Consider the following 25,153-nt stretch of genomic DNA (forward strand, 5'->3'; position numbering starts at 1 on the left):
TTTATTTAGGAGAAAATTTTATTAATGTCTGTCTCCCCCAGTGGGCTGGGAGCAACGTGAGGGCCTGGGCTGGATGTTGTAGCCTCAATGTCCAGCACAGGACAGGCGCTGAACAGGTGCTCAGTAACTATGTGAATTAACAATATGTAAGTAAATGCAGAACAAGGGCAAAAAACAAAGGATCCCAATTGCCCGGCGACAGCTTCACCTTCAATAGGCCGGGCATGAAAGATCTCTTGGGACTCCCATTCTCAGAGAAATAAATCATCAACGAACCTATCTCATAGCAGTAAATGTTCTGAGTCTTAATGAGATGGGTACAGCGCACTCTTCTTCACTTCTCTATCCCAGGGGGCTCGGATCTCAGCTTCAGGTTGGGATTATAAAGTGGGGGAAGTGGATAAATGTGAACGGGACTGAGGGGCCAGGGCTGGGGGCAGGAGAGAGAGCAGAGTTGGCTAAGCCCAGGCCCTGAGCCAAGCCAGAAACCCAGGTCCCTGTAGCCTCCAGGGGCCAACACAGGGAATAAAACACCAAGTGTGTGGTGTTTTATTATCTGCAAATCGGTGTCACAATGCACCTAAAGTACCAGGGCAAGACTGCATTAGGCCCTAAGTGCCCGAAGAGTACCCTTGTCAGCCTGGACAGTCAGGAGAAGACCCATGTTATATCTAGAGCTTGGACACAAAAGCCACCTTGGTTTGGAAGGTGGGGAGGACATGACCACTTGGTCCAGAAGTTCTGGAGGAGATGCCATCTTCAGCCTGGCAAATTGGGAAGACCCCCTTGGGCCGGGTGGGTGGGGGAAGGGGGAGATCTTGGGCCTGATGAAGGAAACCATGGGCAGGTGGGGGGAGGGGGTCTGTGAAGCTCAGGATGAGGTAGGTAGTCCAAGCAGAATGGGGAAGGCAAAAGAAGCAAAACTAATCCTAAGGGTATAGCTGGACTCAGGAAATGAGATCAACCCCAGGGGCTGGAGCTAAGCCCCAAGGATTGGAAGCTGGGAGACAGCAGAGCAAGGACCAGGAGATGGAACCAGGGCCCAGCCTATGGGGACGAAGTTCCAGAAGTGGGGCTAGGACCAAAGGCAGAGCCAGGGGAGTGAAGGAAGATGCCATGGAATCTGGGCCAGATTCCGAGGCGCCTATGGGAAGAAGCAAACCAGCCCTTGTGAGCAGAAACCCAACTCAAGAAAGGCAGAGCGCAAGGAAACGTGAAGCAACGCGACAGCCCGGCATGGAGAAAGATGAGGGAGCTACTGGCTACCAGGGCCGGGAGCCAAACCCGGGAGCGGAGGGCAGGGCCAGGGGGAGGAGCCAGATGCTGGAGACAGGGCGGGGCTTGCGACGTCACCACGCCCCCCTACACTGCGTTTCCCTGCAGGTGACGCTCGTCCAGAGGGTGACAGCAAGACGCGCGGGGAGCGGGACAGGGCCGGGTCGCAGAGGCCGGCCGGGGAGGGGGAGCCGGCTAGGCCCGCGGTCCCGGGTCTTGCTCGGGTTCGGTCCCCGGCACGCCGCGGATGTCGGGCAGCAGGCGGCAGCCGGCCACGATGTCCAGGCGCTCCGCCAGCGCGCAGAGGTCCCCCCGCGCCAGGCGCACGCTGTGGGCCGCCGCCAACCCCGCCGCCTGAGCGGCCGCAAGCCTCCCGGCCAGGGCGGCCACATCGCGACCCGCGCGGCGGTACACGCCGCTCACCGCGGCCGCCACGTCGTGGTCCAGCCGCGCCTGGCTCTCGGCCAGCCGGAGCTGCAGCAGCGAGCGCGCGGGGGCCGGCGCCGGGGCCTCCTCCGAGCCCCAGGCCTCCCCGGCCGTTTCCCGCTGCACCACCAGCGGAGGCAGGTCCCCCGGCGCGGCGGTCGCCTCTGGCTCCGAGTCCGAGTCGGTTTCCGCGGCCTCCCCGGCCACCCGCAGCCCCGTGGGGCGGCCGCGCGTCGGGCCCGAGGGGCCCAGGTACAGCTCCTCCTCCGACGAGGACGCAGAGAGCTCCGAGTCCGTCTCGGCCGCCTCCCCCGGCACCACGGTCTCGGGCCTCCGCGGCGGCCTCCGCCGACGACCCTGGGACGCCATGCCGCCGAACTGGGGAGAAGAGAGGCGCCCGGCGGTGGTTAAGAGGCGCGGGTGCTGGATCCCCAAGCCCTGCACTGACTAGCTTAGCGATTTGCGGCCATCTGCTACCCGCGCCTGGGCCTCAGTTTCCTCTTCTGTAAACGGGCTCGTCGGCCCTGCTGCCAGAGATAATGGAAGCCACTGGACCCCACCCTCTTTGGGGAAACTGAGGACCGGGTGGATGAAGGCCCCGTGGCCCGCGCTCCCCGAATCCCAAACCCAGCTCTTCCGATTTTGCCTCCTAGCAGAGGCCACACCCTCCCCTCCGTCCTCCAAGCCTCTGTCAGATCCGGAAGTACACGGGCTCCTGAGCTGCCCAGGGGCCAGTGCCAGGGTCACAGAGAGGGTGACAGCCCAGCTGGACTCCGGGGAGGGTGCAGTAGCGCGGGCGCGGGGGAGCGCTGTCGCCGGAGACCGTACCTGGCTTACCGAAGCCCGGAGCCTGCAGGATCCGCTACGCAGCCGGAGCGCGCCGTCTTTTCCGAGGGAGGAGGGTGACAGCCCCAACCAATCGGGGCGCACGTTGGGCGGGCATGGCGGCCACACACGTGGGCCGCTCGGCTACCTACCGGGAAAGCTAGTCCTCAAAACCAGCTGTGTGTAGGGGCGAGGAGGGCGGGGGCGTGAGCAGTCACGTGAGCGGAGGCCTGGCCAATAGGAAAGCGGCTGGGCTGGCGCTTCCGGATTGCGCTGCGTGGAGAGTGGACGAATAGAAATTTTTAAAAACGGGGTTTGTCTCCCGTGACCAGTGATCCGGCCAATGGGAAGGCTCGACAACCCGGAAACAGCGAGGAGGCGAAGGGGAAGGGCGGAGACGCTGTCACGTGTGGCCAATGAAAACAGGCCCTCCCCCTGGGTCTCCCGGGTTCACGCGCGCACCATGCGAGCCCGGGAGGCGGGGCTTAGTGTGAAACACCAATGGGGGCGGGCCCGCGCCAAGTGCGGGAGGCGGGGCCTGCCCAGCCGGGCCAACGGGAGCACGGAGCGCTAGCCGGTCGTTGGGCGCGAGGCCGGCGCATGGCGGACGCGGCGCTGTTCGAGTTTCTGCACACCGAGATGGTGGCGGAGCTGTGGGCGCACCACTCCGACCCTGGGCCTGGGGTGAGCGCCGGGACCCGGGGGGAGGAGGCGCGGGCCGCGGCGGGAACGCCGGGGCGTGGCCCTGGGGAGCGCCGAGGGCGGGTCGACGGCTCGGGTCGAGCCGCGACCCCGCCCCTGCCCTCGCGGGGCGCTGGCTCCGTGCTCTGCAAAGTGGGCATCGCAGCAGGGCCGGCCTCGCGGGTCCCTGCTACAGGTGAGCGAGGCAGCTCCGGCTAAAGCTTAGCTCAAGGCCTAGCACAGAGTCAGCAGGTAGTAATTATGGTAATTACTGTCATTGGATGTGTACCAAGGACTTAACTGCCCGGGTTGGATCCACGCCTGCTCCACTATGTAGGTGTGAGAGCCAGTGACTCAATCCCCTGTGTGCCTCAGTTTCCTCCTTAGTAAAGTGGGTATTATAACAGCGCCTCAGTCTCAGAGAGGGGCATTTACTCATGCAATAGACACTTATTAGGCACCTATTGTAGTCAGGTACTGTTTCCCTGTCCTTGGGAAACTTAGTAGGGGAGTCAAACAAACAAGAATATGCCACTAGCTAGTGAGAAGTCCGATCAAGAAAACTTCCATAGAGGGGTGCCTGGGTAGCTCAATCGGTTAAGCATCTGCCTTTGGCTCAGATCATGATCTCAGGGTCCTGGGATGGAGCCCCAGGTAGGGCTTTATGCTAGTGGGGAGCCTGCTTCTCCCTCTGCCTCTGTGCCCTTTCCCCTGCTCATGCTCTCTCTCTTTCTCTCTCAAATAAGTAAAATCTTAAGAAAATGAAAAGAAAACTTCCATAGAATCATGAAAAGAATAGGGATGGAGTGGTTGACGGTAGAGGAAAGCCCTTCTGAGGAACAGACTGTAGGAATTTAGCCGTGCGGTGAAGGCAAGAGGAGTGAGGGGGGCATCCCAGAAGAAGGCACAGCAGGTGCAAAGCCCTGAGGTAGGAGCATGCTTGGCATTTTGGAAGTTGGTTCTTAGGAAGAACAAATGAGCTCGAACTTTAAAGCACTTGGTGTGATGTCAAGCACCTAATCCACCTCCAGAACATGGAAGCTCTTGTAAAATCTGTTACCAAGAAGAAAGGGTAGGTGTTTGATGACTGAGCGCCATGATCAAGTTTTTTTCATTATTATTAATTACTTCAATCATCATCCTCATCAATATGCAAGATTTTTTACTGGCTTAAGTTTTCTGGTTTAGGAGCTGGGGAGGAGGATGTTGCTTCTCATCTCAACATAGTTTCTTTCAAGTTCATTCATTCCACAAACTTCATCTCAAAGCCACCAAGTGTCAGGCTCGGTGGCAGGCTCTGGGAGTTCCTCAGTGAACTGTATAAAACTCCTGGTCCTGGGCAGCCCTGATGGCCCAGCGGTTTAGCGCTGCCTTCAGCCCAGGGTGTGATCCTGGAGACCCAGGATCGAGTCCCACGTCAGGCTCCCTGCATGGAGCCTGCTTCTTCCTCTGCCTGTGTCTCTGCTGCGCTCTCTCTCTCTCTCTCTCTGTGTGTGTGTCTCTCATTAATTTAAAAAATAAAAAAACTCCTGGCCCTCCTGGAGCTTAGGTTGTCATCAGGGGACACAAAGAAGCTAAATAAATCAAGTATAAAAAAAAAAATAAATAAATCAAGTATAGTGTGGTAAGGAAATGCTATGAGAAAGATGAAGCATGGGAAGGGGAGTGTGGGCCTGTGTGTTGGAGAGGGGGTTGCAGTGTCTCCGTACCCCATCCAGCCTGGCTTCAAGCCACAATCCCCGGTGTCCCTGACATCAGCCTTTCCTCCCTCAACACCAGCCCCCAGCCAGGCCCTGCTCATTCTTTCTGATCATGGGTGTCACCTCTCCTCACCCCTGCCCTACAGTCCAGGCCCCTCTCTGCCCCTGTACCAGCCCCTGTACCCTCATCTCTCAGCTCATTTCACCTGTTGTATCTTCAATGCATTCCCATCTATTAATCCTTTGGACCTTGGCTCAAATGCCTCTTCCTTGGGGAAGCCTTCCCCAAGCCCCCAGTTCAAGTCAGGTGTCCTTGTGACATTCTTGCAGCCCCTTCCCATTTGTCCTTGGTAGTCCTATCACACTCAAGTATACATCTGAATTCTAGGCTCCTATGAGCCTTTGATTCATGTCCGCCCTCTGCCACCCCACCCCCGACTGCACTCCATGGCCAGGTCTACACTGATCACCACACAGTAGGTCCTTGGCCTGGGTTTGTTCAAGTGGACTCAGTCCCCCTGCTGTGGAGGGACTGAGATTTGTAATAATAGGAGCGCCCTACCACAAATGAATGTTTCCTGTGCCCGCCCATGGGCTTCACACTCCTGATTTCATTTGATCCTCCTACCGACCCACAGAGGTCAGCACAATCCTCCCCGCTTTGTAGGCTTTGGAACCTGAGAAACAGAGGCTTTGATGCACAGGAGCGCTTGCTCTCAAGTGGCAGAGTCAGGAATATAACTAGGCCTCCCGCCTCCAAAGCCTGCGCTGTAAACGCTGGCCCGCATTTCCCGGTGAGCCTTCCCTGGCGCGCTCAGGGAGGATTTTAATGGGTTTCTGTGGTCAAGCAAGTGTGAGAAATGCTGGGTTACTCAGCCGTGCTCACCTCGGGCTTTCAAAACACACGAACGTGCCTGGGACCCCGCTGCCACTGGGATTCCGTGCCACTGGGATTCCGTGCCGGGGTCCTGAGTGCTTCCCGGGTACAGCCGGGGCTAAGGTCTGCAGCGGTTCCCCCACGGCCCTTCCACCTGGGAGCCCCATTTCAGGGCTGTATCAAGAGAACTGCTGTTTGGGGAGCCTCGGTGGCTTAGTCAGTTAAGTGTCTGCCTTGGGCTCAGTTCATGGTCCCAGGGTCCTGGGATCAAGCCCCATGTTGGGCTCCCTACTCAGTGGGGAGTCTGCTTCTCCATCTCCCTCTGCCCAACCCCGCTTTTGCTTGCTCTCTCAAATAAATAATTTTTTTTTTAAGAAAGAGAGCGAGAACTGCTATTTGCTCAATCCTGTCTCTTCCACTCCCACTCTTCCCTCCTCCTTCTTCCTCATTCTGTTCCTTCTCTTCGGCCCAACAAGTGTCCCATCTGAACCAGATGCGGGCCTCCTGCTGGGGACTTACCGTGTCCCCAGCACAGTATTCTGTTGGATTTAGTCCTCAGAACAGCCTTGTAAGGTAGACGCTATCACCCCATTTTACAGAGAAGGCGCTGAGGCACCAGAGGTGGGGCTTTCCCTGGGCTGCAGGTGGCAAGAATCAGGGGAAATCAGGACTCAGGCATCGGGCTCCAAGGCTTGTCTGTGGCTTCAGGTCTGCCCCTCCCCCCAGCCACCACCTTCCTTGAGCCCAGGGACAGTGGGTGGCTCGTTCATCTGTCCCCAGAGCACACATGCCCAGAGGCCCAGGAGTTTGGGGGATTTCCGTATCCTGCCTGGCACATTGGTTATCTGTGGCTGTTGAATGGATTCTTCTGGAAGGGTTACAGGTGGAGTGGAAGACTAACCCGAGGAGCCACGAGGTCAAAGGGCCTTTGTTACCAGAGCAGGAAAAACCCAGGGAGGAGGTGCCTGTGGTTTCTCCACCACAGCAGCTTTGAAGATAAGAAAAGCCTGGGGGCAAGGGAGTTAATTCCTCTGCACACCAGTAAGCGTGGGTCTCACCTACTGTCACCTACTACTGTGAGCCCTGGCAGGGGGCCCAGGAGCAGCCCTGCTGGGCCAGACAGACCTTCCTCCACCCCGGCCCAGCCCAGCGAGCACCTGTGCCAGCCCGGGCACCTGGGGTGGGTGCAGCAGCTGTCAGATGGAGCCCCGGCCCTCAGCCAGAGCCTGGGAAACCCACCGACCGGTCCCTGCCAGAGTGGACCCCCTGGGGACAGAGCCCTGCAGGGGACACAGTGCCCTTGAGGCCAGGGAGCTAGTGGTGGGAGCCATAAAGGTTTACACGAGGTGCACGGGCTTCAGCTCTACTTTTTAGAAAGGTCTCCCAGGCCATGTGAATGAGCCTGAACCAACCTGAGGGAGGTTGGTGGCTATAGGGGCCCAGAGCACAGGCAGGTGCTCAGCCCAGGGGGAATTAGGACTGGGGGGCCTTTGGGAGTATTGGGGGGCGGGGAGAAGGCAGGATCTGGGGGTGTCTAGGACCGCCTGGGTGGATGTGGGCAGTGAGTCCTGGGCCACAGGGTGGGAGGCGTGCTGGCTTTTCCCGCTTGCTCATTCTTACTCATGCGTTCACTCTCCGCACTCTTGGATCTTCTGGGGCCATGCACCTGGGGGAAGCCAGAATGTTCCCTCTCCCCATGCTCCTCTTAAGGGAGGAGCCTGGGCAGCTGGCCCCTGGGCCCCCCTCCAGAACCTGCACAGATCACGGAGGGGCAGGGCTGCAGAAGAGACGAGAAGGAGCCTGGCACAGGCCCCCCTCCCACCAGCTCCCCTGCTTTAGTCCAGGATATTCTCTGGGAGTCCAGGGCTCAGGACATGCGGGCTTGTGGGGTGGCTCGGTTTGCTTATTTTCCTGTCATCTTCCTTGGGGCTCGGTGGCCCTTCTCTTTTCAAACACTTGAACCTTCCTGTTGCTGAGCACCCTCCTCTCTTTTCGTCTCTTCGATTCTTCTTCCACATTGTTCCAGCACGTCCTTGGCCCTAGAACGCTGGACTTTCTGGGTCCCTTCCGTGTGTCTTACAGCTTTCCTGCCATTTGTTCCTACCTCGTGGCTTTTCCTTGACAGGAAATGTCTGTCCTTGACAGCTATGTCTGTCTGTCGGCTCCCTTGTTAACAGAGGTTTATTGGTGCTACCGTACTTTCCATTTCCCAGGGCTCCCCTCCAGTTGCCCCTTCCTCCTGGCTCCCATGCTGTTGGGGGGACACCAGGAGAGCCTTCTCGACAGGGTTCTCCTCTGTTTCTGCACGATCTTGTTTCTTCTCCGTGGGCTGTTGTGCAAACTCATTTGAGGTTGAGGGTGAGGGTGGCCAAGAACCCAGAAGCGCCCTGGCCCTGGGATGGGCCCAGAGGATGAGTGGCCCGCCCTGCCTTTTGTAGGAATGATAAATCTCTAATCCCTGAAGAGCTTCTGCAGGGACTGGGGGAGGCAGGTGGTGATGGAACAGGGGAAGCTTCTGGTCCCTTCCTCCTCCACCCTCTCTTCACTTGCTCATCCTTGACCCCTCCCTTGCACTGCCTCTCTCCCTGCCCTTTCCTGTTGGTCCTACACCCCATATCCCCCCCCCCCCAATCTTTCCAGTTCAGCACCATGTCACTGGCCCCTAGTTGAGTACAGTGGGGTGGGTGGTGACAGCAGCTGGGCAGGACCCATTGCCCAGTGTCCATCATGCCACTGCTATGAGGTGGGGCCTGCTGTCAGCCCCCTTTCACACATGAAACAGGCCCGGATAGCTTGCCCAAGGTCAGTAAGCAGCGGAGCCAGGCCTTGAACGCCGGCAGTCTGAAGCTCACTGAAGGGACACCTTTCCAGACGCCCCTCCATCCCCATCTTGGAGCTCCCGGCTTGGCTGAGGACCCTGCAGACTCCTGGGCTGTCCCCTCTCAGGGCCACTATCCGGCTGTGACCAGGCCTTGGGGTGCCACCCCACTCCCTTCCCGGCTTCACTCTGCTTCCTTCAGACTTGGCCCCAGAGGAGCTCTCACAGTCCTGCTTTCCCCCTGTGGGGCCCCCACCTGGGCTGGAGCCCGCATCAGTTCCTGTGGGCTCCCCGCTCCCTCGGGGCAGGGACTGTCATGCCCTCTCCCACTGTGTCCCCCTCAGTCTGGTCTACAGGAGTCCCCTCCCCCACCTCTCACCACCCTCCCCCACCCTTGTGGCCTGAGCTGCACCCCCCAGAGCTCTTCCTGCTTCCCCGCCCTCCTCTGAGAAGCACCCCGGGACCCCTCCTGGGGGAACTGGCTCTGCCCTGCTCTGTGCTGCCCGGGTCCCCTGGCATAGGGGTTGCCCATCACCTGGGCACCTGTCACCCCACCAGGCACAACGGCCGGCTTGTCGAGGCCACCAGGACATGTCTGTGGAATGAATGAGAGAGCCCCCCTTGTGCCTCGGGAAGTCCCCAGGGACACAGATGTGCTTGGTCACAGCAGAGCCCGGCCCTGCCTCTTTGAGGTGCTGCCCTCTGGGAGGATGGCCACCCGGCCACCACCCGGCAGAGAGGGCTAGCTGAGGCCATTCTCGGTGCTGGGATAAGTCAGCCCATGGAACAGAGCTGCTCTTCCCTGGGGCTTTCCCTCCACCAGGGGCTGGTCACCCAGGTTGACAGGCGGTGCGTGACAGGGACAGGAATACTTACTGAGCTCAGCGGGGAGTGCTTGGCCTGCATTTCATCCTTATAAGGACCCTGGTGAGGGAGGCAGCGCTGCGAACATGGTCCTCTCTGTACCCGAGAGTAGCTGGGGGCACAGGGCAGTCAGCTCCTGCCTGGTCCCCCAGTGGGGTTGCTCAGCCTCTGGGCTGTGTCCCCTGCACTGGTGTCACACCGGAGCCCATCTGTACACACCTTGGTCACCAGAGGTCGGGCCTGAGGAAAGCAGAGACGTGCTGATGGGGGTCCAAAGAGCTGGCCAGTGTTGGCCCGCAGGAAGTTGTGTTGTCACCGGGTCCGGGTCCTGCAGGAGGAGCACGGGAATGCGGGCAAGGGCCTAGGAGCCCGGCGGCCTGGCAAAGAAGAGGGCCAACTTGCTCAGGGGCCTGGGTGACCTCTACTCGGGCCTCCCTACTCCCAGGCACATCCCCCTCCCTGTCCCCCGAGGTGGGCCACAGCCCTGGCCACCCCACTGAGGCCCGGACAGCCATAGGTGTCGGTCTGGCCTCCCACCCACCCACCCTGGCCGCTTAGGCTTGGGAACTAGATCCACCCAGGTCAGAAAGACGCCCTGTGGCTGCGGGTGCCTGTTACCTCGCTCTTCCAAGTGCCAGCTTCCAGAACCTACCTTACAGGGTTGTTAAAATTAAACAAGAGGTTTGTACAAAGCACCTGGCACACCGTGCAAGCTCGAATCCTGACTGCCCGCTTTATTCAGTTAAGGGCCTCCCGTGTGCCAAGGCCAGTGTTGGCTGTGAGGGTCAGCCTGGGTCCCCACTCCACAGACTGGCCTGGGATCTCGGACCTAACCTGGGGGGCGGGGCAGGGAACAGTGAGTGAGCCCAGAGGCCCCTCTTCTGGACGATGGAAGCTGTCCCAGGGGTGGGGCAGAGGGTGGGGGGTGGACAGCTGGGTCCCTAACGTCTGTTGAAGCCTGCTGAGGAGGCCAGGACATCCTCCTGGAGGGGGTCTAGGCAGAGAAATCCTCCCCAGCATTGGGGAGGCCGTGGTGATGGCCTGTCTGACCCAGAGAGAAGACGGGAAGTTACTCCCAAGGGAGTGTGGTGGCCGGAGGAAGGGTGGGAAGGGCTCCGGCCGGTGACCCCTGCCCCTTCCCAGGGCGCTGCACCTGCCTCCCACCTCGGCCCTGCCACATTTTCTCTGAGGAGAGCGGCACCTCCCTGCATACACTGTCCTGGTATTTCCGATGTCCCCAGCCTGGGCCTCCACCACTCAGGGTCCTCAGGCCACCCCAAGGAAATCCGTGCAAGCCGACTCCCCTCGGGGCATGCCATCAGCACGTGCAGACACGTGGACAGACGCCAAGTACAGCCCACCTGCTGCCCCCTCCTACTGCGGGACCTTGCCCCTGCTCTCGGGAATGCCACACTTGGCTGCTACTGCCTTCCCCGAGCACCCGAGGGAGCATCTCCCACCCTGAGCCCCCGTGTGTCCTTCCCAGGGGTCTTGGCTGATGTTTCAAGGCATAATGATTACAGTTGATTTTTATAGCTTCCTGTTGGCCAGGCCAGGAGGGTGGGCCCCACGCCCTGCGGCTCCCTTGCTGCTGCCACACGAGCCCTGTGGCAAGTCACCAGGAGTCCCTGGGGTGATCAGAGTGCTACCTACCCACAGAGTGTTGTAAGGACGCACATTGGAAATGCCCGAGCTGAGTGATAGGTGTTCTCAGGAAAGAGCCGACAAGCAGGTCTAAAGCTGAGCCTGGGGCATACCCCCACCTCTCGTGAAGCAAGGGGGGCTGGTCTCAAGAGCCTGTGGCATCCGCAGAGGCATGTTGAAGGCATCGTATGGCGGGGGACAAAGCCAGCCTGCCAGTCAGAAGGCCTGGACCTGTCCCCGAAGGCCGTCCCTCCTGGCTCCCCTCACCCCTGAGCTGGCAGGGATGGGCACACTGGTCTTATTAACCCAGGCGGTTCAGGTGGAGGTGGCCGAGGGCCCCTGAGCCTCTCTTCCCTGACCTTTTAGGGACAGAAGATGAGCCTGTCTGTGCTGGAGGGCATGGGCTTCCGTGTGGGCCAGGCCCTGGGCGAGAGGTGAGAGCTGGCGCTTCCTGCCTTTCCCCTGCCCCTGCTGGCTGCAGGCAGGCAGGACCTGAGGTCGGTCCCTTCCTGGGCGTGCCTGGACGGGGAGGGTTGTGTTGCTCCGTAGAGGAACCCAGCCTGGCTTCCTCCCTCTTCCTCACCCTCGGCTCCCCATCCCAGCCCTCCTGGCCCCACAGCATCAGCCTGGCCCAAGCGCCTGTCACTGCCACCACCCCCGCCCCCCAGGCTGCCCCAGGAGACGCTGGCCTTCAGAGAGGAGCTGGACGTCCTCAAGTTCCTCTGCAAAGACTTGTGGGTTGCCGTGTTCCAGAAGCAGATGGACAGCCTCCGCACCAATCACCAGGTGTGTAGCGCCGCCCAGGGCCCGAATCCCGAATCCCGACTCCAGGCAGAGGCGGAAACCAAGAGGAAAGGGAGGCCGGAGGGGAGCCCTTCCAGAGGGAGGTTGCCCAAGCTGATAGGCGGGAGGCAGGTTTCACCACTGGCAACAGGCCCCTCTCCGGCCTCTGCCCAATTCTCCAAGGGAGGCCAGGAGGCTGCAACTGGGGCGGAGGGGTGGGGGGTGGGCAGGGTGTCACAGCTATTTCTAGAATTTCCACAAGCCTCCTGAGATGGGGCCTCAGGGTAGGCAGTAGGCTCTCCATGGTTAGCAGCATCTCTCCTGGGCCTGACAGCTGGCCGGAGCTCCGGTTCGGTGCCCACTCTGCGCCAGGCCCTGGTGGGCTGCTCCACTGTTTACTCCAGAAGCCACGCAGCTAGGGGGGCAGGGCCAACATGCCCCGTGGGGGACCCCTGGCCTGGGCTGGGAAGCCCCTGAGCCCTTCTGTAGCCCTGAAGGATGGGGCCATGATGACAGGGGTTTTAAGGTCTTTCCAGGCCTCAGCCCAGCGGGAAGGGGGCAACGGCTCCCAGCCTTCCCTCCCCCACCACAAGTGCACAGATGCCACCCCAGCACCCCCCTACCCCAGGCTCTTCTCTGTTCCCAGGGGACCTACGTCCTGCAGGACAACAGCTTCCCCCTCCTCATCCGGATGGCTGCGGGTCTGCAGTATCTAGAGGAAGCCCCCAAGGTATGGAGGGGCTTGGACTGGACCTCCCCCTGTGTCCTCAGCCCCCGCCCCGAGCTGGGGGGCTAGCCCAGGACCCGGGGGGGGGGACTCGCCCCCACTGTGGAGCCCAAAGCCCAGCATGGCCCCTGTTCTGGGTGCTGGCCTCCCCACTTCCCTGGGTGACGTGTGCCCCCCCACCCATCCCTAGTTCCTGGCCTTCACCTGCGGCCTCCTGCGAGGTGCCCTCAGCACCCTGGGCATCAAGAGCCTGGTCACCGCCTCCGTGGCATCCTTGCCCACCTGTGAGTCATGGGGGAGGGGGCCCTTCCCGTCCCTTGTGTGGTGGGTCTCTGGAGCTCTCCTGTCCCTGCTGCTGAGGCTTTGGGACCTGCGGGACCCCACTGGCAGATGGGGAGTTTGAGGCCCAGAGAGCTTAAGTCCCGTGCCCAGGCTACGTGGCTGGGGCAACCTGGCTATGCCCCTGGACCTGTGCTGTCCCCCAAGCCTGCTTCCCCAAGTTGTGCCAGCTGGGAGCAGAGAACCATGGATGGGACGGGGAGCTGGTCTAGTGGTGGTGAACATGATTCCGGGTGGACATAATAGTAGTCAACCTGCTTGATGCTCTAATGGGGGGCCCTAAAGGGCAGCCAGGGCCTATGGATTGCAGCCTGCATGCCCCCCTGGGGCTAGCCTTCCCTCTGCTGCCCCCCACCCCAGTGCTCTTCCCTCTGCTGGTGCCCCAGGCCTCCTCATGGTGGGGACCTGAGGCCAGGTGGGCAGGACCCGAGAAACACATGCCACAGAAGCCCGGGCTAGGCCTCTCCTCAGCAGCCTGCATGCTTGACCTTCATGCTCCTAGTCACCCACATACCTCTAGGATGCAGGCCAGGTGGGCGGGGAGCAGCACCCCCTTGGACCACCCCTTGGTCCCGCCCCAGGCCAGCCAGGCCACTGGTACAGGGCAGGGATGAGTGTCTCTGAGCATCTCTGAGCTGTTCAGGTGCTTTCTGCCTCGGCCCTCAGATCCCCCAGCCTCAAGCTAAAGCCAGCCCTTCTCTTCCAGGTAAGTTCCAGGTGGTGATTCAGAAAACCTGAGGAGCCCCAGGCCCCCACCCCCGGCTGAGCCTCACAGCCACCGCTGGCCCAGGAACCTTGGAGCGCTGCCAGAGGGCTGGTAGTGGGTGGCCAGAGGGCTGGTAGTGGGTGATAAACAAGCAGGGGAGGGGGGCGAGGGTCCAACCACTCCAGGGCATCACGTGTTCAACAAGTGGGTGTCACAGGGAGGTGGGGGTGTCCTGGGAATGAGGTGGCCCAAGTTGGGGCCAGTGTGAAGGGATCCCCGCATCAGACTCCTCACCTTGCGTGGCAGATGCCCAATAAAGGTTCTGTATGTGGAGCCAGATTTAAAGTGGAAGGAGGAGGGGGTCACTCTGCGCGCTGAGGGGGAGGGAGCATCTGTGAAGCAATGCCTGTCACAGGTCCTGGGTGGGGAGCAGAGCCCCCTGTGTAGCTCCCCATCCCTCACTCCCTGCCCTTACAGGCCCCTTCCATCACGGCCCAGCCCGGAGCCCCAGGGCCTGCCGCCTCCTGCCCTGCACACCTGGTCTGGGGTGTGGGGGGGAGCAGAGGGGCCAGCACTGGCAACCCTGCCAGCGTCAACAAGTCTGGGGCTGTCTTCCACCCAGTGGGGCATGCACAATGGACCTCTCCCTGGGGAGCAGAGTGGGGGCCACCTAGAGTGGGCAGGGGCAGGCCTGGAGCTGCCAGGACCTTGGATGGGCAGAGAGGGGGAAACGGACCAGACACCCTCATTCGGCCCCCAACACACACACTCGAGGTAGCCGGCAGATGGAGGTCATACCCAGAACAACAGGCCAGCGGACCTGGCCCTGGGCGCTGCGGCCTCCCTGCCCCCCTTACATTCATGGCACCTGAGGGTCCCACACACCTGGACTCTGCCCAGGCCCTGCTGCCTGCTGTGGGTAAGTACCCCCGCTTCAGAACTGTGAACTGAGGCTGGGGTGAGACCCAAACAAGAGCAGAAAGATCAGTGGGTGGAGGCCCCTCTGGCTCTAGAGTCCTGTGAAGACACCCCATGTGGCCCTTGCATCGGCTTGCCCATCCCCAGCCCAGAAAGCTGCGCTCCGCATTTGCTGGCCTTTGCACATACCGTTCCCTGCCCAGGCTGCCCCGCCCTGTGCCCCACTCCCAGGCTGCCGCCCCCTCTTCGGCCTCCTGCAGCCACCTGGCCACCACCCCCTCAGAGCAGTTATGCACTGTCTGCGCCCGCAGCCCGGGAGCACCCCTAGACAGCTGCTTCCTGCCTTGTGGTGGTCACTTATGTTCCGACACACATCTTGGGTCCTTCTGGATCCTTCTGGATCCTTCTGCTGGGAGCTGGCTCTGCCCCGCACAGAGCCTGGCAGATGTTTCCCAGAAAGAATTGGTTATTCAACCAATCTGTGTGTGCAGGTGGGCAGGGATGGCAGAGGATTGGCCCCACCTGCCCTCAAGAAGCTCCTGGGCACATCCTGGAGGTTCCCCCGCACCCTTGCCCCCCTCTCAGACATACTAGCCCTGCCCCCCTGTTGGCTGGACGGCTGTGGGGTGGGGGTGGTGGGTAGAGTCCCCAGCTAGTAGAGGACAGGGAGGAAGCCTTCCCAGGAAAAGCAGCTTGAAGGCCTGGGGGGAGAGACACGACTGGCCCCCACGGATGGAAGGAGGCCTGGCTCTGGCTACAGGGGGCAGTGTCTGGTCACCCAGGTGGGACCCCTGGAGGGGTGTCGCCCAGGACCAGATGGGTTCCTTCTCTCTTGCCCCGGGCGCTGTTCGTGGTCGCCTCCCCCAGCCCCACCAGGTCACCCATCTCCCCGGGCAGTGCCTGTCAGCCCTGTGGCGCCCGCAGCTGAAGGGACACGGGCCTGGACAGCAGAGACCCCCCCCCCCCGTGCTCCCCACTCTTCCTGAGCCCTGGCCCTGCTCTCACCTCTCAGAATGTCCACAAGGAGCCTCGCACCCACCAGCGAGCCTGCGGCACAGCCCGCTGCTTTCAGGGGCCCCACTCTGCTTCCGTGAGACCCGGGGCAAGGAACCTCATGTCTCTGGGCCTCGGTTTCCTCGGCTGACGCGGGCGTCACGGCAGCCCCGCTAGGGTGTGGTGAGGAAGGGGGTTAACGGCGGGAAGAGCGCGCGCTGTGGGGCCGGCTGCTGTCGTCAGTGTCCCGCTCTGCCCGGTGGCCTCCTGCAACCACGCGACGTTGGTCGTCCGGGGCCTCCTCAGCAATGAGGAAGCCGAGGCTCAGAGAGGTGAAGTCACCTGTCCAAGGTCACACAGCTGGGCCCTGGGGGAACTGGCATCTGAGCCCAGGATTGCGTCTCCTCCCGGCCCTGGACTCAATCCCTGCGCCGGCTTCCTCGCCGGGTCCCACGGACGGGCCAGGCAGGGTCTGCAGAGCCCGCGGCAGGTGGAGCCCCCGGCGGGCACCGTGGCCTGCCCCCTCCCGCCCTTATGTGGGGTACCACACCCCGGGCGCGGGTGGGGGGAGCCCCCAGTCCTCGAGAGCAGAGAGCAGCCCCGGGCAGGGCGGGCGGCGCTCTGGGGAAGGGGCGGGGACAGGGCGGGCAAACCGGTCGGGCGGCTGGCACCCAGCTGGGGCCTGTCTCCTTGGCCCGAGCGCAGCAGCTCGGCAGGGCAGGGAGCCGGCCCGAGGCCGCCACAGGTAGGTCCGGGGGCCCCCACCCCACTGAGCCGCGACAACCCCCTTCCCTCTGCCCCTGGGCCCCACCTGCCTCCCCACACACGCATCCTTCCTTCCCTTCTGGCTTTCGGCTCCCCACATTTTAGACCTGTGCACCCCGTCTCGCCCCGAGTTGCTGAGCCTCTTCCCAAATTGGACCAGCCTGACTGAATGTGCTCCCCCAGAATTCCCCTCCCCACCCTCGCCCTCCTTCAGGCCCTAGATGTCTCAGTTGTCCCTCGGGTGGCGGTGGCCCGGGGCTCCCAGCTCTCTCCGCGCTGGTGACCTGTCCCTTCACACAGCGCCAGCCGCGCCTCCCAACATGCCGTGGTCCCCTACAGTTTCTCAGCACCCCCTGGGGCTACCATGTCTCCCCAGCCCACGTCTGCCCGGCACCCCCATTGTCCTGGCTTCTTGGGAATTCCCAGGGGCTCCCAAACACCCAATCACCAACTTTGGAAATCTCACGCACCCCAAATTAGCCCCTAGCGTTCCCCGCCCAACCACTCTCCGTCCTCCCCCATCTAGCTGTCCTTCCCCCCCACCTGACCACTCCTCCTCTGAAGAGCACCTCCACCCCACCTGGTGACCCAGAACCCCAACATCAGGGATGGGGGTCTCTCGCCTGCCCCAAGTCGCATCCCGGGGGGGCCTCTTCCCACTGGCACCCAAGGGAGCCGGCACTGAGCCCCCCTCCGCCTCCCCTGGAGCAGGCCCCCCGCCTCCCGCCGCCGCCACCATGCACAAACACTACACCGTCCGCTTCGCCAGGGGCGCCCTGCCCCTCCAGACCCCCGCTGAGCGCTACTTCTTGGATCCGGAGTTGGGGCACCAAAAAGGTAGGGGTTCGGTTTGGGGGGGTCCTAGCAGGGAGCGTGATCTGGGAGTGGGGGGCTGCTGAGTGTCGGACGGTTGAGCAGGAGAACCTCAGGCCCCAGGGGGGAGGAGTTACTGGGCATCCCCACAGAGGCTTCTACATAAAGGGGTCGTGGGGGGGGCGGGCACAGGTCCTGGGGAGCCCAAGATGGGGATGTCAGCAGGGGAGGGGACCACCCGGCCTATCCCTCCCCCCAGCATGGGTAGAACTCCCCCCACCCCAAATCACCAGGCCTGTGAAGACAACACCCCTGACCTACGCCCAGCCCAGGGGCGGGGAGGGATCAGTGTGGTGGGAGAGCACGCTCCCCCCACCCCCCCGCCACTGAGTGTGCATGAAGGGGGGACAGCTTCCAGGGGGTTGGTGGCCACAGGTGCTCCTGCTGTGGGGCCAGGGATGGGAACAGTTACTTCCCACGGGGCCCAGCCTTCCCCTTGCCCACCCCCTTCTTAGTCCTCGCCCCGTCCCCTCTCCGTGGTCACCTCTCAACACTCCAGGTTCCTCTGGACCAACCAGGCGGGTTCCTCTCTGCCCCCCACCAGCCCCAGGGACTCCAAAAGGCACTGTCCCCACTCTAGCCCCTCCGCCAACTCAAGCCGGGGCCTCTGTACCTCTTCTCCTTCCCCCGGATGGAAGAGCACAGAGACTGCCCCCACCCGCTCTGCCCACACCCCCTCTTCACTTTCTCTGACCTCTCCTGGGCCTCCGCGGAGGGACCAGCCCCAGCCTCCACTTGAAGACTCGACCTGGTGGTTCCTGCCAATGCCCCCCAGGGGTCAGGGACCCAGGCCCAGTCGCCCCCACTTCCTTCCTTCCAGGGTGCTGTTACCAGTGGTGCCATGACCCAGCGGCCCTTCAAGCCCACGGGCCCTGTCGGCTGCCCCCACAGGTGTGCTGGCAGCGGGCCTACCACAGCCACCGGGGGGGTGTCAGCGGCTGCCGCCGGGGCCCCCAGCCCCCCATCTTGCAGCAGCAGCAGCAGCAGCCCCAGCCCCCACCTCCCAACCCCCTGCGGCAGCGACTCTGCTCCGTCCCAGGGGCCCGGAAGGGGCCACCTGCAACGGCTGCTGTCCCCATGCAACCGGCCGCCGCCCCCGAGCCGCCCCCCGAGCCCACCATCTCACCCACCGCGGCTCCCGCCATGGCCAGCAGCGGCCCAGGCCTGGCCTCCGCAGCCCGCGCCCTCCTGGAGCCCGGCAGGCCCAGTGCCGCCCGCCCCCTGCCTGTCCCCGCAGCCTGCGGCTCCTTCACCTACAGCTCCGGTGCTCACCCAGCCTTCCTGCGGGCTCTGTCCCTGCTGCGTCCTCCCTCGGGGGCCCCTGGCCCCTCGGCCTGCCCTCCTCCCCGCTCCCCTGGTCCCTGCCTGGGAGGGGGCTGTCCCTGACCCTGGGCCCCCAGGCAGCTGCTTCTGCTTCACCTGGCGGGATCCAAGCTTCCAGGCCAGGCCTGGCCCTGGTGCCTCATCCTGGGCTAGCCGGGGGTCTGGGCCCTGGCTGTCTCCCTCTGCTGACAGCCTTGCTCTGCTTTTTCTCTCCCTGGCCCTCCCCACCACCCCTGCGCCCAGCCCACGGGGCCAGAGAGAACGTGGGGCAGGGGGTGACAGGTACCAGCTTGCTGGGCAGCTCTGGTGCCGGGTGGGGGGGGTGGGGGGACAGGTCAGCTGTGCTGCTGCAGCAAAAGGTAGGGAGTGGCCTGGGGGCTGGAGAGAACAGGCGGCAAGGGGAGGGATCCCTTCACCCATCCATCCACCCACCCTCCGACTAGGTATGGGATGCCTGCGGTGGGTGCCCAGCAGAGGAGCGGAGGGTGGGGGCTGCAGGGGAGGAGGGCAGAGACTGTTGTCCTCACAAAGCTCACGGTCTACAGGCGGTGGGAGGAAGGTGGGTACAGGAACCAGATAAGTAAGGCAAGTTGAAGTGTGTCACCCCGTGATAATCACATTGGGCAAAAACAAGGCAGAGGAGGCGAAGGAGCATCGATGAAGGTCATCAGGTGAGGTGCCACTAGGGCAACATCTGAGTGAAGATGGGTGGGGGGGGGGCAGGTCTCTTGCGTAAGTGGCAGCAGGATCAGCAAAAGCAAACTGTGAAGTGGCCTGTTCCAGGGACAGTGAGGAGGAGGTTAGCGTGCGGGGAGGGCCAGATGGGGGGTGGCTTGTGGCTGGGCAGCTGACCCCCACCCTTCTGGTGCCCCAGCTCCAGTCCAAGAAGTAGCACTCAGTGGGGGTCCGGGGGGCGGGACGCCCTCAGCCGAGTGACACTGTGATTCTTGTGCATGGTGCCAGCAATTGAACTTGAATCTGCTCCCTAAAGGGCTGTTCCAGACCATGGCATCGACCCAGGGCCCACCCCTGCCTCACCCCCTTGGCATTCATGCTACCCTGGTGTCTCTGCACCCCCTCTTCAGAGGGGGATACTGAGCCTCTCAATGGTCATGCAGAAAAGGTGGCGGGGCTGGGACCAAGACCTGGGTCTGCCTGGGCTTGGGGCAGGGTGAGAGGCTGTGGGCATGGGGTCCTGGAGGGGGACAGAGGTCAGGGTATGGGATGGACAGGAAGCCAGGAGGAGCCTCTGATCGTCAGGGCCCTTCCATGCTGCAGCCAGGCTAGCAGAGCTGGCAGGAACTGACACGAGAAACTTCAGGAACATGTAAAGAGGTGTCTTAGGCATCTGAGGGCGAGTCCCTAGAAAGGTTCATAGGATTTTTCTGGGGACACTATGAGCTGGTGGCTGAGCCTAGTGACCTAGGGCCTGTCAATCCCTTGGGCCTCTGTGCTGGGGTTCGGTGGGGAGTCTAGCCTCTGCGCCTTTCCCTGGTGGATCTGGGGTCAACTCTTTCTGTGGTGCTCAGAGGGGCACATCGGGGAAGGGGGTTGCCTACTGCTCCAGAAATCTCCATCTGCGGGTCTGACCTGAGTCATCTTGGAGAGTTGGGGAGTAGGATGCTGAGCTGAGGGAGGAGCTGAGGGTGGGCTCTCTGGAGGGCAGATGGGGAGGAGGGTGGTGCTTGGCCAGCCTCACTGACTCAGTTTCCCCTCCCCTTCCCTAACCCCGGCCTCCAGATATCCTGACAGAAGATGATGTCTACTGCAGCTGCCTGGCCAAGACCCTCTGCCATGTGCCCGTCCCGGTGACCGTGGGTTTCTATGCCCCCTTTGGCTGCCGCCTGCACATGATGCTGGACAAGATCACTGGTGAGGCTCTGTGTTCTGGGGTGGGGAGCAGGGAAAACGAGCCTCTGGTCCAGCCTCAGGCTCCCCCAAGACCCCCTTGCTCCTGAGGCCAGATGCCTATAAGTCAGCATTAACCAGGTCCCCCCTGATGCCCACAGCCTCTGCCCCTGGGTCCTTGCCCATTTCCTCTCTGGCCTCCTGGCCAACAGTCTCATCCCCTCCCCTTCCAGATCCACTCCAAGGAATCTTTTTAAGATGCAACTCTAGTGGGGTGCCTGGGTGGTTCAGCCAGTTAAGTGTCCAACTCTTGATTTCAGCTCAGGTCATGATCTTGGGGTCATGGGATGCAGCCCTGCACTGGGCTCTGAGCTCAGCAGAGAGTGTGCTTGGGATTCTCTCTCCTTCTCCCTCTGCTCCTCCACTCGCCCCCTGCCCTGCTCTCTCTCTCTCAAATAAATAAATAAATAAATAAATAAATAAATAAATAAATTTTAAAAATAAAAAAGGTACAGGTCTAGCCCTGTTGTTCCCGTTGAAAAGCCTTCCATGGCTTCCCAGCACTCTAGGGAGAAAGCCCAGGTTCCTCACTGGCTCCTGCAAAGTCCCTCCTGTGCCCCCCAGACCCATCGCTTCTCAGCACTGACCCAGGGCCTGGCACCCACAAGACCCCTGAACAGGTAGAGGTTACCCGATCCCATGGGCTGAAACGTGGCCAGGATCCACAGCAGCTTGAACTGGGTTTAGACCCTGCTCAGACCCCAGCCCTAACTGTGGCCAGAGGGGCTGGAGGTGACTCACCTGGGTGAGCCCAGCCCTGGCGAGCACCTGCTAAACAGGCCTGCATCTGCCCCTGTGTTGCCATAAAGCAATAAACAGGGTCCTGGGAGGAGAAAACATCCGGTTATAAGGAAAAAGGAAACAGCATTCTGGAGCTCCTAGTCTGTGCTATGCTGGCACATTCCCATTCATTCATTCACTGACCTCAATAGCAGAGGGACCCTGCCCCCACCCCTCGTGATCCATCCTTCAGACATTCCCCCAGCCCTCCCTTGGTGCCCAGGAGACACAGGATGACCAAGACGACTGGTGCCCTGCCCTTCCTGGCCTCACAGGCCAGAGCAGGAGATGGACTTGTCCCCAAAGAGTGACGACTCAACTAGTGGGTAGTGGTGGGGTGAGGTGAGCCCAGGAGGCACAGGACCCAGCCTGGGGATCAGGGAGGGCTTCCTGGAGGAGGAGGAGGAGCATTAAACCAGGAGAATCAGACGAAGGCTGTACTCTGCTGCCCTGCGTTTCGCTTCCTCCGGCCCTCGCATGCAATCTTCTGTTCCTTGGCGCCTTCCCTCGGGAGCTCTGCTTCTGCCCCCCCCCGCCCCACCCCGGCCTCGCACTCAGGCCTCTTCCAGTCCAAGGCGGGCTCCAGGCCTGCGCTTCCGCACCTGCTTCATTCAGCCCCTCGGTCCGGCTCTGGGCCCCGCCCCCGCCCTGCGGCCCCGCCCCCGCCGCTCACAACCCCCCCCCCCCCCCCCACGCAGCGCTGATGCAGCAGGAGGCGGCGCAGCGCGAGGCCGAGGAGCTGCGGCGCGTGCAGTGGCAGCCGCGGCCGGTGAGCGGCTGGGGCTTCCCGCGGCTGCTGTGGTACCTGGTGTTCCTGCAGCCGGTCATCACCGAGGTGCACCTGCGGCGCAAGAACGTCAAGTTCCTCTTCATCCGCTTCAGCGCCTGGCAGTACGCGGGCACGGACAAGCTGTGGGCCGGCCTGGTGACCACGCTGTGCGAGGGCATCCGCCACCAGTACGGCGCGCTGCCCTTCAGCGTGTACTCGGTGCTGGGCAACAAGCCGGCCACGACGCCGGGCTTCTGCCAGCGCGAGTGGCACTGCCGGCGCCGCGTGTGCCTGGCGCTGCTGGCGCTGCTGGCGGCGCTCGGCCTGGGCGTGGGGCTGCTGTACCTGTCGGTGGGCGCCCGCGCGCCGGGCCACGGCGCGGCCAGCGGCAGCCTGCTGCGGGTGTTCGGCGGCGCGGCCACCACGCTGTCGGGCTCGGGGCTGCTCATGGCCGTGTACTCGGTGGGCAAGCACCTGTTCGTGAGCCAGCGCAAGAAGATCGAGCGGCTGGTGTCGCGCGAGAAGTTCGGCAGCCAGCTGGGCTTCATGTGCGAGGTGAAGAAGGAGGTGGAGCTGCTCACCGACTTCCTGTGCTTCCTGGAGATCTACCAGCGGCGCCGGCTGCGCGTCGTGCTCGAGGTCACCGGGCTGGACACGTGCTACCCGGAGCGCGTGGTGGGCGTGCTCAATGCCATCAACACGCTGCTGTCCGACAGCCACGCGCCCTTCATCTTCATCCTGGTGGTGGACCCCAGCATCCTGGCCGCGTGCCTCGAGAGCGCCGGCTCCATGAAGGGCACGGCCGACAACGGCTACCTCTTCCTCAACCGCACCGTCACGCTGCCCTTCTCCGTGCCCATCATGGGCCGCCGCACCAAGCTGCAGTTCCTGCAGGACGCCGTGCTGAGCCGCGACGACCTGCTCTACCGCGAGATGACGCGCAAGCTGCGGCCGGGCAGTGGCAGTAGCGGCGGCGGCGGCGGCGGCGGCGGCGAGGACGCGCAGCTCCTGGCGGTGGAGACGCGGGTGGGCACCGAGCGCGCGCAGAGCCGCATAGACGCCGAAGCGGCGCGCCGCATCCAGGAGGCGCTCCTCTGCCTGCACGACGAGCGTGACTGCCTCTATGAGTACGTGCCCGACAACGTGGTGTCCATGCGGCGCATCGTCAACACCGTGCCCATCACCGTGCGCCTGCTGCAGCAGCAGGACGGGGACTGCGCGGGCCCCACGCCGCGCCAGGCCGTGGCCTGGGTCGTGCTCGCCAACCAGTGGCCGTGCCGCCTCAGCTGGGTGCTGCAGTGCCTGGAGGACCGACAGCAGGCGGGGGGCGCGCCCGAGGCCCGCGCGCGCCTCTGGGACGTGTTTTGCGACAACAGCCGCGAGCTGCACTCCATGACCAAGGCGTTGCAGAACGTGCTGGACTTGGACGGCGACCCGGAGCTTTTCGAGCGCTTCCTGGGCTCCGACTTCCCCTTCACGGTGGCCGAGGCGCAGAGCCTGCTGCGCTGCACCGTCAACCTGGACCACTCCATCCGCCGCCGCATGGGCCTCATCCGCGCGGTCAGCGCGCTCAAGCCGCCCAGCCCGCCCAAGTCCCCGGCCCACGACCCCCCCCACGCCACAAACGGAGCCGGCCATGCCCCCGGGACGGTCCGGTCAGGTCAGGGTGCCGAGCATGTCCGTGGGCACGCCAGCGAAGCCCACCAGCCCCGGGACTGGGCGCAGGGGGGCAAGCCGAGACCCCTGGCCTGAGAGAACCCTTACCGCCCAGGTGGGCCTTGAATGAGTACCCGGAGCAGCAGGAGGCAAGGCTCCTCCCTCCGCCCAGACAAGGTGTAAGGGGTTGGACTGAGCCCAAGGCCCAGGGTCCACGTCCACAATGAGGCCTGTGGTGGCCACACACCGCAGGTGAATCCGTGAGCCAGAGAGGGCCGTTGGCAGTAGCAGCGTACAGTGCCAATGTCAGAGCTGGCACCAGAGGACCAGTTTAGAGCCCCGGGTTCAAGTGCAATAAACGGAGATGTGAAAGCCCCCATCGGTCTTCATGTCCTGGTCTCCCTGGCTCAGCAAGCCCTGGGAACTAGGCCTACCCTATCCTGCCAAGCCTCGCCACCCCCAGGGAGCCTTGGGCAGCTTCAGCTGACAGCCTCCTTGCTGGCATCCGTGGTGGCAGGAGGGGTTGCGGGGGTGGTGGGTGAGGCCACTGAAGTAGGAGGACGGATGTGCCAGGCTGACTCAGGCCGCAGAGAGCACCTAGGCCTCAGGGGATCCAGGTCCATGTCCCCACCCCCCAATGCAGGCAGGGCAGGAGCTGGCATTTCCAAGGGCGGTGTCCCCAGTGACCTCAGCAGGTTGCTCCACTCGAGGGGTGGCTCTGCCCCGGTGTAATTAATTCATTATGGCTGGCTGGCTGGTACCTTTGCCAGCTGGGGCGGGCAGTGCTGCCTCTCTGGAACCGTAACTGTCTAGGGCGTACCTACAGGTCACTCCAGGGGAAACTGGTGAGCCCTTGATGAGACCTGGGAGGTTGGGGAGCAGAGATGCGGCACCCGCAGGACATACAGAATTGGAGTCAGTCAGGCCACCGTGTGTGTGTGTGTGTGTGTGTGTGTGTGTGTGCTTCTTAAACACATTGCTCTCCAGTTTCCCCTTCCACCAGTATGACAGACCTAGGTGGGCACGTGTCACAACTCTGGGCACCTTCTGAGTTCTCATTGGTCAAGTAGCCACCACTGCGGCCTGTGTTGTGCCTGGTCCAGTCCAGATGGGGAGATGTCAACACTTAACCTATCCTGTGTGACAAGAGCTCAAGGGTGTAACTTCTAAGCCAAGGCCCTAGGGCTGATGGGACACCCAGAGGGAGCCAAGAGCTCTGGGAAGGCCCTGTGGCCTGGTAGGGGTACTGACCTCACACTCCTTAGCCCCAAGGTTGGGGCACAGCACCCCAACTCCACTGGCCAATGATTGCTTCAAAGTGGACATGGGGCAGAGTGCCGGCCTGTGACGTGCTGGAGATGCTAGCTCAGCCACATGGCTAAGCTGGTGGGATACACCTGCACCTGCTGGGAGACGTTCTCCAACAGTAGCGGGGAGCCTGCCCAAGAGTAAAGCTCCCCCCACCCAGAGACGCATGGGTCCTCAGGACACCATTAGGTCAGT

At 62.6% G+C, this 25,153-nt stretch overlaps 3 protein-coding genes across 9 annotated transcripts; 2 read left to right on the forward strand and 1 right to left on the reverse strand.

The window, feature by feature from the left end:
* Positions 1-15,725, reverse strand: BLOC1S3 (biogenesis of lysosomal organelles complex 1 subunit 3). Of its 3 annotated transcripts, none has more exons than XM_025424673.3 (4): positions 15,589-15,725; positions 9,479-9,843; positions 2,539-2,799; positions 1-2,079 (listed from the first exon to the last, which is right to left on the reverse strand). In XM_025424673.3, exon 4 carries the CDS (start codon positions 2,068-2,070, stop codon positions 1,471-1,473), a length of 600 nt encoding a protein of 199 aa, XP_025280458.1. In that variant the 5' UTR covers positions 2,071-2,079; positions 2,539-2,799; positions 9,479-9,843; positions 15,589-15,725; the 3' UTR covers positions 1-1,470. The 3 variants fall into 3 exon arrangements, with proteins under 3 accessions (XP_025280458.1, XP_048965262.1, XP_025280457.1); XM_049109305.1 differs by having other exon boundaries at positions 2,530-2,799; XM_025424672.3 differs by lacking the exon at positions 15,589-15,725 and having other exon boundaries at positions 2,530-2,799; positions 9,479-9,888.
* On the forward strand, positions 2,966-14,004 carry TRAPPC6A (trafficking protein particle complex subunit 6A). 4 transcript variants are annotated; one of them, XM_025424676.3, is made up of 6 exons: positions 2,999-3,210; positions 11,477-11,544; positions 11,779-11,896; positions 12,540-12,623; positions 12,811-12,904; positions 13,666-14,004. In XM_025424676.3, the coding sequence occupies exons 1-6, from the start codon at positions 3,028-3,030 to the stop codon at positions 13,695-13,697; spliced, it is 579 nt and encodes a 192-aa protein (XP_025280461.2). In that variant the 5' UTR covers positions 2,999-3,027; the 3' UTR covers positions 13,698-14,004. The 4 variants fall into 4 exon arrangements, with proteins under 4 accessions (XP_025280462.2, XP_025280461.2, XP_025280459.1 ...); XM_025424674.3 differs by having other exon boundaries at positions 3,050-3,210; positions 11,713-11,896; XM_025424677.3 differs by lacking the exon at positions 12,811-12,904 and having other exon boundaries at positions 2,966-3,210; positions 11,713-11,896.
* Positions 12,918-24,029, forward strand: NKPD1 (NTPase KAP family P-loop domain containing 1). Of its 2 annotated transcripts, none has more exons than XM_025424680.3 (5): positions 12,918-13,665; positions 17,053-17,178; positions 18,035-18,478; positions 20,278-20,409; positions 21,924-24,029. In XM_025424680.3, exons 2-5 carry the CDS (start codon positions 17,079-17,081, stop codon positions 23,744-23,746), a joined length of 2,499 nt encoding a protein of 832 aa, XP_025280465.2. In that variant the 5' UTR covers positions 12,918-13,665; positions 17,053-17,078; the 3' UTR covers positions 23,747-24,029. The 2 variants fall into 2 exon arrangements, with proteins under 2 accessions (XP_025280465.2, XP_035568384.2); XM_035712491.2 differs by lacking the exon at positions 12,918-13,665 and adding an exon at positions 15,903-16,321.
* The last annotated feature ends 1,124 nt before the right edge of the window (positions 24,030-25,153 follow it).

The sequence above is a fragment of the Canis lupus genome, chromosome 1 (assembly GCF_003254725.2).
Source record: "Canis lupus dingo isolate Sandy chromosome 1, ASM325472v2, whole genome shotgun sequence".
NCBI classification, from domain to species: Eukaryota; Metazoa; Chordata; class Mammalia; order Carnivora; family Canidae; genus Canis; species Canis lupus.